This window comes from Brachyistius frenatus, unplaced genomic scaffold, assembly GCF_029030835.1.
Source record: "Brachyistius frenatus isolate BFR_SWC_R1_liver_20210118 unplaced genomic scaffold, ASM2903083v1 Contig_50, whole genome shotgun sequence".
In the NCBI taxonomy this organism is placed as follows: domain Eukaryota; kingdom Metazoa; phylum Chordata; class Actinopteri; family Embiotocidae; genus Brachyistius; species Brachyistius frenatus.
Window position 1 is genome coordinate 375909 of NW_027210649.1, and position 12516 is coordinate 388424.

Here is a 12516-nt window from a genome sequence, read left to right on the forward strand (position 1 = left end):
CAGGAGCAGCTCTGTATGACTGCGCAGTCAGCAGGTTCCCTCCACAGTTATTGGGAGAGAGGTGGGAACACTGAGCCTCAGAGTTCCCCCTCATTATCTGCTCTGGACTTACTTCCTGTTGTGCTGGTACGTACCACCCTCTGCCAGTGGAGGGAAGTACTGATATCTGTGACCGATCACAAAGCAAAACATTTTGTTTAGATGACTGATTGTCCGCTAGAAGATGCAAGATCAAGTACAGGGTGCATTTCAGAAATAAAACATTTTAATTACAGTAACAGTCGATGTTATTGTTTATCTTTGGCATGTTTCCTCCGCTCATGTTTCCCGCAGCACTCAAAACATTTCCTGTAAAAGTAATAATAGTCTTAGACGTGGCTTCATGATGAATATAAATTTTAGGTAACACTGATATTTTTGTATCAACTAGTGCGCGCCTGTTCCAGACCCTCTTCCTCTTTAATGTTAAGAGTAAGTCCCTGTTTTTCTCCCTCTGCCTGCAGCCAGCAAAGTCAATTCACATATTCAAAGTCAAACAGGCGTGTACACAACGTGATGCTACCAACACTGACACAACATGCAGTAAAGGCGGTGGTGGTACAACATGCTCAGCTTGAACTGTGTGCTGGAGGTAACTCTGAAGAGATCTTCAAGCGGGTTGCACAGCATCCTGTCGAGACCTTCAATAACATTCGCCGGACACGCTGAGAAATATTAACCCCCCCCCCCAGGATCTAAATCACTCTGAGTATCCACCACTTTTTAAATAGCTGCTTTATTGCTCACTTTAAAATGACACATACTTCATCTACTTTTATGAATTTTAAAAATTCAAGATGGTCAAATGCGCAAATTTTTTAACCATATTACCTTTTAAATCCCACTGAAAGAAATGTGCGTCCTGCCTGAAAAGGCCACCCGTGCTCATGAGGCAACGAGAGGCATTAGGCAGAATAAAAGAGAGTAAATCTGTCAGGCAGTCCACAATATGCAGCGTGACATTGTGTGTGTGATATTTCTGTTTACCCTTGTTTAACCAGATAAGGTGTCAAAAGCTCTGCTAAAAAGAGGAATTTTTCATAACAAATCTAGTTTTTCTCCTCTTCCTAATCTCTCCCTGTAACCCTAACCTTAGACCGTTTAAACCGCAAGCGTTTGTATGCGATGTTATGAAAAGGATTTTAATGATAAGGTTATTTAATGCAGTGGGGCCCATCTTTGAGGAGACTGCTCTCTTCAGAAGTCGGCCGAGCAAACACCACGGCATCGTGGACGGAAAGAAAGAGACTACTGCGGGCAATATGGCCGTCGTCAAAAGCTCCTCCAGCCTCCAGGTCCTCACACACCTGGGCTGCAGGTAGAAACACAACAAATATTACACAAAGACTTACACACAGTTAAACACCCGCCGAGAAAAGAATAAGAGAAGGTTTTAAAGTAGTCAGGCAAAATAAATTACAGTTATTGAGCATCATCTCTTTATCTCACTGGGACATAAAGGACAAGTGTTTACAGCTGTGATGTCAAACTTACAGTTGTACTCTACCCGTGTCCTTCACAGACCTAATTAAATCAGTGTTGAATGAATGACTACTTCATGTTGCCACGCCAACCCTTCAGGTGAACCAACAAGTGAGAACGCATTTAGGTCATTTTAAGATTTTACCTTGAACGTTAGCCAGGTACAGCTCAATGCCCAGCGTAGCGTAGCTCGAGTTCATCTGCGCGGAAAATAAAAGAGAAGACTGTTCACGGACATGTTGAACAAAGTATGATTATACAAAGCCACACTATTAATGCTCTCTAGAAAAAAAAAAAAAAAAAGGCGGCGTAAGAAATGTCAGAGTTCAACTCTCGTATCAGACAAACATCCAGCCACAAAAGAATTCAAAATTAGATTTGTAAAAAAAAAAAAAAAAACCATTCAAAAATATGTCCAATCAAAGATAGTAGCTCTTTTTCTATTATTTACACTTTAATTTACACATTTAATTTAGATTGTTCTCTTGCTATTTGTCTGTCTCCGTTTCCTCGGCCTGAAAATATCAACATCAGAAATTTAAATGATTCATTTCACCCTGATTATTCTTGTCAGTCAGACGGCAATTTAATGTCAGCAAATTTATTCCAACTAATATCAACTGTCAACATAAAATGCGTAATGTTGATGCCATTTAAATATATTAATTAAATTAGTCGCCAAGCAGCAAATGGTGAGTATAGCAGTATGACAGATCCAGAAGTGTGTTTTCTTTCAACTCTTACTAACTTTCAGGCTACATTATCAATACTGACAAGCCAGTTGGACGTTAAGAAAAATTCCTCTCATTCTATTTTCTACATGTAATGTTATTTGAATTAGAACAAGCTAAATTTGGGAAATACTGATACTTTTTTTAGCCTGTGAGTGCTTAGTGAACAAAGTCCTTGATTAGTACTAGCAGTATTTCTGCCTCTTCAGCTCTGAAATTGTCAGAGAAAACTTGCCTTCTTCATTTTCCTCTTATTTGATTTTATTAAACCTTTTTTGACACTACTAAAATACAGAAAATACAAAAACAATGTATAAGCCACTTGTTTACAGCCTGTATTATATATATATATATATATATATATATTTTTTTTAGGTTTATAACCTTTATCAATACTTTCATGCCCATCAGGTCTATGAAGCAGACCCCTGCCAGGTCGAGGATGAGGGTGTGGAAGGGCGGGGGAGGGGGCGGGGTCTCCAGCGGGACAGTGGGCTCTCGGTCAGGCGCCTGCTCGCCCAGCTCAATGTCCTTACAGCGGAAGTTGATGGTACTCGCGGGAGGTTCAGCTTTGTTGGCACCGCCATCGTTCATATTGAAGTCATCTTGCAGTTCAAGTTGAGATATGGTCTAGATTTTAAGGGAAATATAGACAGAAAGTCACGGGTTAATCCCCTTTATCTGAAGGGAAAATATTGACAGTTAAATGACCCCTAAATGACATGTATCATATTTCATATGCACTTGATCCCACCTGAGCCTTCATGTTAACCAAAGAGCCGAGTTTCCTCCTTCTTGTCTGTTTGTCCTTCTTCTCCTCTTTGGCTTTTTCCCTATGTTGTTGTTCTGTAAACTTCCGCCTGGCCAGGATGAGTTTTCCAGGGTCCAGCCCGGTCTAGACACAAACATGGTTGCATATGTTAACACCCATATGCCACATAAACGTCTGACTAACCATCATTTTCACAGCGTACCTTTTTGATGACCTTCTGGCGAAATATTTCAGCATTTGCAAAATACAGTGGTGAGCAATAGTTCACTATTTTCACACCTGGTGTTGACATGACCTGTGGAGGTAATACAAACAAAAAAAAAAAAATGAGATGCAAGTCCTCTAACATAATCCAAAATGTCAAAAATAAACAAAATACTTCTCATACCTGACTGTACACCTTTGGGTTTCTGTAGATATCTGTATCTACGATCCGAACCACTGCTGAACCGTTACGACTACGAGGAAAAGAACACAGTTGAAAATGAGTAATACTTTACACTTTGGTCCAGAAATACCGCGTACTGCATGGAGTTTACTCACAACTGCGTCTTGAATATCACCACCAGGATGGAAAATCCCACTCCGATCGCAACTCCATACGGCAAGCTAAGAAAGAATGTGGCCAAGAACGACACAACCCACACACACTGCAAGACAAGGAACAACGGAGTAAGATAAAAGTTGCAAAACAACACTGCATTGTACTTCAGTACTGCATCCATGGCTTTGACCTACACAGTCCAGTTTGCTCTTCTTCCATAAGTAAAAGGGATCAGAGAGCTGTAGGAGCGTGTTCTTCAGGTTGACTGCGATCAAGGCTCCAAGCACGGACTTTGAAAACAGACATGACGTGGGTGACGAATCAAGCTGAGGTTGTTTTTTTTCCCGTTTACCTGTTTTGTGTATTTTCTTGTAAAGTATCATACTGTTATGTCCACCTACTTTTGGAAGTGGCTTCAGGTGGGCTCCCAATGCGAGCATGGTAACCATTACAACCAGCATCACACACAGACTGGCAAACTACAAGTGGAAGCAACAAAAGTAAGGTAGTGAGCAGTTTGAAGTATTATTATTTTCTCACAGTCCGAACTAGATTTTTCTACTAATTTCAAGCAAAACTTGGCGTTAGTCATTGGAGGAATGCAACTAAGTGTATTTACTCAATTAATATACTTAAATAAAATGTTCATGTACTGGTACTTAGGTATTTCCTTGTACTGATACTTTTGCTTCTACTCCACTATATTTTGGATAAAGATATTGCACTTTATACTCTATTAGAGTTATTTTAAAGCTGTAGTTGCCACTTATTTAGCAGATTCAGATTACCAATATGAAATACAAGTCAACTAATAAATGACGCTGCATTATCAAACATTAAGCTACCCAGCAGTATATAAAGTCAACAAAACGAGCTGCAGCTGCCACATTGATGTGATGTCCACATTAATAAAGCAGTAATTAAAGGGTAAAATGACATATAGTCTGCACTTAGAAAGAGCTAAATCACCTCAGCGGTCTCAAAGCACTTACAGTTGGCCTCCCATTCACACACACACACACACACACACACACACACACACACACACACACACACACACACACACACACACACACACACACACACACACACACACACACACACACACACACACACACACACACACACACACACACACAGGACGACCAAGGGATCAAACCATTAGTTGGCCATTCAGCATAATGAGTACTTTTACTTTAGGTAATATAGGTACATTTTGATGCTGATACTCTTGTACTGACACTTTGGATTTTGAATGCAGGACTTTTCCTCGTGACAAAGTATTTTTATACCGTAGTATTACTACCTTCACTTGACTAAAGAATCAAAATTCTTCTTCCACCACTGGCCTTAGTTACAGTTACAGAATACTTCCAGCACTCACCTGCGACGCTCCTCCAGCACTGTCGACAGCCAGCGTTACAGACAGAGCACAGCAGATCACGTGGATGTTAAAGAAGGACCCGAGCAGATTGCTGCATCCAAGAGCCAACATTTCCTGTACAAGAACATCCGTCCAGCGTTGACAAAAGGGAGTAAAATGTTTAAATGGTGAAAGAGCTGCCAACGTCTTTCTACCTGGTTGGGATCCACATCATAGCCGTGCCTGGCTGCCAGTGTCCTGCCTACAGCCAAGTTGACAACATACCCCACGATAGCCAGGGAGAAAGCTGTGCTCAGCATGTCGTCCCACTGACTCACTGTCGGAAGGGTTGGTGATGGGAATCTGGAAAAAATATTGAAAAAATGAATCTTAAAAAAAAAAAAAAATGTTAAAAATAAAAAGGAAAGGCATGAGTAACTTTTAGAGAAGCCCCCCCCTCCCATCTTAAGCTTTACCCCAGAGGGATTTCTCCGACGATGTCCATGCGATAGATCTCGGAAAGATGCAGAGGGCCGGATATGACTGTGGCCACCACCACCTGAGTGAAACAGGAAGATAAATCATTTACCACTATCAACCTCAGACTGTCCATGAGTGAACAAAAATAAATAAATCAGTGCAACAGCGACATCAAATTAGACACATTTTTTTGCATACTTTTAACTTCAGAGAGATGTGCCGTGTTCCAAATCGGATACTTGTGTACCGACACTCACTATTTGAGTGCATATAAGTGCGTTCACACTGTCAAGTACAGAAACCAGCAGCGCACTACGAGTACCAGGATGATGCGCTTAAAACGGTCCAAAAAAAGAAGCATGAAAAGCTGGACACTTTCCACCCTAAACGGTCGCCATCTTGGCTACGTAGCAGGAAGGTATGTCATTTACAACACAGCAATAACAACGAACTACTTACAATGATCATCTCCATGGGAACGGGGAAGGGAAGTTTGTGATGAAAGCGGGAGCTCAGTTGCTTCACCACAATCAAAACTGCACTGCTGACCAGAGCGAACCCTAACGAGGCTACGTTGGTATCAGGTAGGCCGCGTATGATATCTCTGAGAGTCTAAATAAAAAGATTTAAATGACATACGTTACTGAAAAATAATTTTATCAAAATGTATTGACGTCAATATGCGAGTCACTTACATATATAACGGCCAGCGGACCACTATAAGGTGGCACTTCGATGCCAAAGACGTACTTGAGCACCGAGATGAGGATCTGCAGTCCTGCAGCCGTCATGAAGCCTCTGACGAAGGACTCTGACAGATAGATGGCTACAAACCCAAACTGCATGAAGCCAAGACCAATCTGTGCAGACAGAAATCACCATCACCGTGTCACTTTTAAATTATACTTACATTTCTTTCAAATTTCACATTAAAAGAGCTTTTGTGGTACAAATACCTGTATGATTGCGGTGAGGCAGGATAGAGATCCAGATATTCCCAGCCGAGCCCCCGTCATCCCGTCCGTGTCCACGACTGTGGCATTAAGAGTGGCATTGAAACGGCTGAAGTCTGACTCCGGGGCCAGCCGAAGACACACTGTTCCCGCCATTATGCTGAGGACAGCGAAAGTTCCTGCACATAGAAAGTAGTGTGTCACATCTATTTTCTTGGCCGTTCTGCAAAGTGGGCAAAGTCAGGCTGAGTGCAGCACAGCGCGGCTCCGGCAACTTATCACTGTCATCATAGAAAATTGCCGTAGATAAATCACTCTGATTTACCTGGGACCATCTGGTGAGCGGTGCCCATGAAGAAATATGGGAAGAGGGGGAAGAAAGAGGAATAGAGACCATTGACAGGAGGGAGGCTTGCCAAGAGGGCAAACGCCATCCCTGTAAAGAAGAGAAACTGTCAAATGAATCATGAAAATGTAACACAAAAACGATGTTATGCACGGCAACTAGCGTCAGTGGGAGGCTTTTATACAGAAGCATCAGACAGGGGAGGATTGACCGACCTTGGGGAACCTGAATGGTGCCAGCGCTGACCCCGCTGATGACATCACACAGTAGATTTTCTTTCACTTTGTACTTGGGCAGCCAGCTCAGCACAGGCAGATGTCTGAATACCAAGCCCCTCAGTCTTGGCAGCGAGCATCTGACGGAAACAAACAAGACAGAGATCCGTTTTTTTTTTTTCCTGCCTGTTCTTTTTGTGAAAGTCCATCACACACGTTCAATCTTTGTACTGAGTCACAGCTACAGCGCTCTCCGCTGTTTGATCACAGCACAAAGCTTGTCACAGGCAGACTTTGTGTGATATGAAGACATGTTGTTCATGTTGACTGTGCAGGAAGATGGTAAATTTGCACCTGAAGAGTTTCTTCACTGTTTCTCCAACGGGGAACTGACGAGACTTCTTGTCAAACTGTCTGTCAAAGTCTGGTAGGTTATACGCCTGCCTGTCAATCACGTATCGTGGGCGTTCCTGGTGCATGGCTACAACACATTTAAACATATCAAGTCTGTGTCAAATATTTTTTTCACATTTCCATAAAATTACTCATCGATCAAATCATAAAAGCATCATCAATATTATTAACTCAGTATACTTTAACATGACTTCAGCAATACGTTTATGCAGCCCGGATCTTCAGGGTTGCACTGTTTTACGTTTATATCATATACATTTACATCTGATGAAGGACGAAGGACCAGCCAGCAGGTCCGAGGGCTCCTGAAAGCATTTGATCCACACTTCAATTTTAAAGCACGTGCACAAGTGTACTATGTCCTCAATCATAGTCTGCATGCCGTCTTTTTTTTCTTTTCAAAATTAAGTCTACCATGTAAACAATTACAATAGAATGGACCAACACAACATGGCTACTTTACTATCTAGTGAACACTTAAACCATTTGGAACTAATGTACAAGATGTCACAGCTGGATATAAAGCTGGAGTTCAAAACAGACTTACTTTTACCATTTAACAAGAGAACACCTGTTGACAATACTGAATACAAATACATATTAAAAAAAAATGGTATTTTTAAACATTCAGTCAACATGGTGCATTAGGTAAATGGGTCTGTCAATAAAAAATGAAATTCCTACAATACTCTACTGTGTTGATAAAAGAGTCTAAATGTTGCAAGTAAAAATCCCAAAACATCCATCCCAAAGCCGGCGCCGTTTAGAAGCAGTGCAGCTATACAAGTTAAAGCCAAAACCCAAAAGTGTGAGAGGACGGTACTTTACCTCACTGTTAGAGCACAACGTCTGCAGGCATTTGGCTCAGACGTGTGCGTCGCCCACCTGTTTGATCACTTATCAAGCTATGCTCAAGACCCTGTACACCTTCTGGGCGGTGCTTAAGATGACAAACATTGGTACATGGAGAGTTGGAGGGAAATGGTGTAATGACTTAAAACTGTCGATTCATTAAGAAGACATGGTGTAATTAACAATAAATGCATCTTTAATGGGTTCAGTTTCTATTCACATGTAGCATCCACCATCTCGCATTCATTCGCTCATCAACAAAAATTCAAATTGTACATGTTTTAGGGTAAAAGGTGGACCTAAAGCAGTTACAAAGCCGAGTTTATCTGGACCTACGCAGTTCAACTAACTGAAAAATAAATGACACATATGAATATATTTTAACATTGAAAAGGTGAGACAGAAATGATTATGTGAAAAACATGATTTTGTTCCAATGTATGAGAATCTGTGTGCAAATCAATGGCGTCAATATCAGAGCCTAAAGTGCAAATATTCATTACATCCATTTGTGTTTTCTCTAAAAAGAGGAATGTCACAATAGTCAAATGAACTCTTGACAGAAAAAGCATGTCTCCCCCTGGTGGAAGAAAAGAGGAAGAGCACAAACTCCACACATGCCTTCTCTTCAAGCGACTTTTTCAGTTCTTAAGAAAAGAAATGAGAATAAAGGATCTAATCCTCATCCACTAAAGGAGCAGTGTATATAACTTAGTGCCATCTAACCATGAGGTTGTAGATTAAACAACCTGATTACCTCTACAATCATCCTCTGATGGCTGTAAAACTCACAACAGGTCCTCTCTAGCGCTAGTGTTTGATTTGTCCCTTCTGGGCTACTGTAGAAACATGGCAGTGCAACATGGCGGGCTCCATGGAAGTGGACCTGCTCCATAAGCACGCTTTAAAGGATCATTCTAAGGTAACAAAAACACAATGATCGCATTATTCATCAATGAAAACATAATTATGAATATGATGCATTTCATTTCTGTCAATGGACACCTTAAATCCTAAAAACTGCTCCTTTAACATCTCTATTAAAAGAGTTTCAAATCAGAGTGCAACTCTTCATATCGGTGACTGAACCTCTAAAAACATGTTAATTGCTAAACTGGATGCAAAAACATTTGAGGACAATAAGACAGGGACTAGTTGGAAAAAAAATAAAATATCAGCATTTAGTGGTTCAGCACTTTTTCAACGCTCCAACTATTAAAAAGCTATTTTTGGATGCGGAAAAAAAAAATCAAGCACTCCAATCAAACACGGTAAAACTAGTATTAGGGAGGTTTCAGGTAGTAAAAGGTTTTAGTTTTGGTTCTGAGGATTTCAGCGTTAAAGAGTAATTTTACTTTCATTTTGAACAACTGATCAAGAGATTAAAAAGCTCGTCATGGCGGGAATTTCCTTTTAAATATTTATCCGTCTTAGAATAAACCGAGCCCGAGATAAAAATCTGTCTGGAAAAAGTCATGTGCACGTCTCTTCATAATCGGCCTTGAGTAATTCTTTCTAAAGCAGCTCCAGTCTTCAGAGGTTCGGAGTCATGACTTAATACAGGACTGTAATATGTGGGTCATTAAAAGCAGGAGAACGGGTAGCAATGCAAATACAGAGCTTGTCAAGCAAGAACAAGTGCACTTCCATGTTGTGAAAGTCAGATGACTTTTTTTTTTTTTTTAAATCGAGCCATGTTTGCTTTTCCTCCTCTTTGTTACAAAAGCTCATTGACCAACTCCCGCTGGCAGCCTAAGACCAATGGAAGTCCACTGCAGTCTTTGAAATCAGCACCGACTAGAAATCACTGAGGATGCTGATGTCCGCGAACTCCTGGCGGTATCTGTACGAGTACAAGGCCAAGAGGAAAGACCATTTGAGGGTCAGGAAGCTCCACACGCAGGACAGGTAGAGGCTCCTCGGGTCAGTGAGAGCTGTGGGACACAATAAACAAGATGATTAGTGTTCGCATGAGGAGCGGCTGAATTGTTGGCGAGTGTCTATTTCCTGAACATAACTCGTGATAAGATCGGAACAGAATGGAGAGGATTACATTGCTTCTGCGTGATGGCCAGAGTCAGAAACCCAATGAAGGCGCCCACGGCCAAAACTGAGAAGAGCACACCGACACCGATGAAGAATTTGAGGCCCTTGAGCCAGGTGCGCCAGTAGTCCTGCAGGTACATGATGTGTGTGACAAGAGACCAGAGCGCTAAAACCCCTGTCAAAAGAGAAACGCGCATTATTTTTGAGTCACTGTAATCAAATGACAAACTACATCCAAGTAACAACAGCATGAAGTTAAAAAAAAAAAAAAAGTCCCCCGTGAATGTCAAGCTACAACCTCAGATGCAGATTCATTTGCTCGTTTTAGTATTTAAATATCAGAAACTAGTGTGGGGGAGGGGGGGAACATAAACATTTCAAAACTCAAGTTTTCCCTAAATAACTCCTATGATACAACAACAAATAGAAAATATGCACAGTCATTAGATTATAAGGAGGTTATGTTTTCAGTGTGTTTTAGTTGTTTGTTTGTTTGTTTATCAGCAGGATTGCACAAAAACTACCAGTTAATTTTTCATTCTTCAGAGGTTAGGGTAACACAGGCTAGGCAATGGGGCAACCCATTCAAATTTGGAGCAGATCCAAATCACGGGGCGGCTGCGTTGCATAAGGCTCGATTTGTTTGATCTACTAAATGCCAAGAATCTTATGATCCAGTGGACTGTAGTAAAGTTCAAAATAGCCAATTCTAGAAATACAATGACTCCATATACCAATCCACATTCACAGCTACCCGTAATCCTCTGGGATAAATATGTGTGCTTGCTCAAACTAAATAACGAAAGCAGTTACGGTGCAGAAGTCGGGGACGGTGGAATCACAGGGGGGGGGGAACCAGAACCGGAGCAACTGCAACATCAGCACAATCAGAACGTGAATTTACATTTCACGGATGTAAAAAACAAAAAAAACATCTTTCTCGTAAGGAAAAATTGCTTCTGACAACAAGCTGCCATGTTTGCGTTATCATTTCAGTCTAAGCATTTGATATTTCAACATTCACGTGATGATGTTATGATGTGTTCTGCATATGAAATATGTTCAGTTTAAAGGTAGATGATTAACGTGTAGCAGAGATGTGAGGCTTCGACTCAGAACGAGTGTATTTTAACAACATATTTATTCTTTTTATAGTTTTGGAAATACATCCAGGCTGCAGTTTCAGATTTGTATATTATATGAGAGCGGACGGTTGGCCTTGGAGGAGGTTTGTGATTCCCGAGTGCTTTTCGAGTTGCAGGTGCATCAGCGGTCGCTGAATATTTTGGCTGATAAGTAACAAAGAAATTGCAATCCACGAAATACCAAAACAGATTTGACTTTATTCAGTGTCTCTTTAATATAGTTGGTTCAGCAGAATACAGACAATTCTACTTTTATACTGAAAAATATCATGCCAACATTGGCGGCGTAGTTGGGTTTAAATCCAAGGCTCCAAATCAAGACTTAAGTATTTACTTTTCCAACAATTACTACTAACATATATTCTAATCAGATTTTCTCTCGACTCATAATTCGTTTTAACAGCTTTAAAAAAAAAAAAAAAAAACAACTCACGCATGGGTCAGGCTTTGTGTGGAGGTCCACATGACTTTTACTGAGGCTGCTATTATTTATGGAGGATGCAAAAAAAAAAAAAAGTGATGCTGAAGAAGCAGATTAGCTATAAATCTGATCGTATGCAGAAGAAGTGTGACCGCTGGTAAGTAGTAAGTCAGCTGACGCAAAGCAAAACAAAACAAAACAAAAAAAGCAACCAAATATGAAATCGTGTTTTGTAAAGATGTCAGTGACGTGACAATACATTTAGATGACGGAAGAAAACATGTTTATCGGATGACTAATGCAGGCCTGCGTCACGTGGGGGAGGGGGGGGGGGAACAAAAACAAAAAGCCACAAATAAAATGCACAGGTGCTACACAGGTGTGTTAAACGTACCCGACAGGCCTCCCATGGCCGCCGTCCATGGCTGTTTGTACGCGATGTTCCAGACCAGGAAAGCCGAGAGTCCCATCAGAGTCCCGAAGGTGGCGTATCCGACGCTAACGTATATCCTGCCGGTTCCCATTGTAAACTACCGACAGCTCCGACCCCCAAACGTTTGTAACAGAAGTATAAAATAAATATTTTGTTGTTTTGTTTTTGTTTATCTCAGCCCAGACTGTGATATGAAGCTACAGCTTACCGACACATTATGTAATACGCTTAACGACAGGGGGTGGGGGGACGAAATTAAATGCAGCCAGGGAGGAGAAAG

General features: G+C 41.0%; 2 protein-coding genes across 2 annotated transcripts; both read right to left on the bottom strand.

The window, feature by feature from the left end:
- Positions 1–243: 243 nt before the first annotated feature.
- LOC138624172 (solute carrier family 26 member 9-like) lies at positions 244–7404 on the bottom strand. The gene is made up of 18 exons (XM_069704152.1): positions 7280–7404; positions 6926–7065; positions 6690–6800; positions 6368–6543; positions 6107–6271; positions 5871–6023; positions 5408–5490; positions 5147–5294; positions 4953–5066; positions 3970–4047; positions 3763–3858; positions 3568–3674; positions 3413–3482; positions 3227–3319; positions 3007–3147; positions 2637–2882; positions 1667–1721; positions 244–1351 (listed from the first exon to the last, which is right to left on the bottom strand). Exons 1-18 carry the CDS (start codon positions 7402–7404, stop codon positions 1194–1196), a joined length of 2259 nt encoding a protein of 752 aa, XP_069560253.1. The 3' UTR covers positions 244–1193.
- Positions 7405–8366: 962 nt separating this feature from the next.
- On the bottom strand, positions 8367–12516 carry slc48a1a (solute carrier family 48 member 1a). Its single transcript, XM_069704187.1, has 3 exons — positions 12198–12516; positions 10245–10412; positions 8367–10125 (listed from the first exon to the last, which is right to left on the bottom strand). The coding sequence occupies exons 1-3, from the start codon at positions 12325–12327 to the stop codon at positions 9989–9991; spliced, it is 435 nt and encodes a 144-aa protein (XP_069560288.1). The 5' UTR covers positions 12328–12516; the 3' UTR covers positions 8367–9988.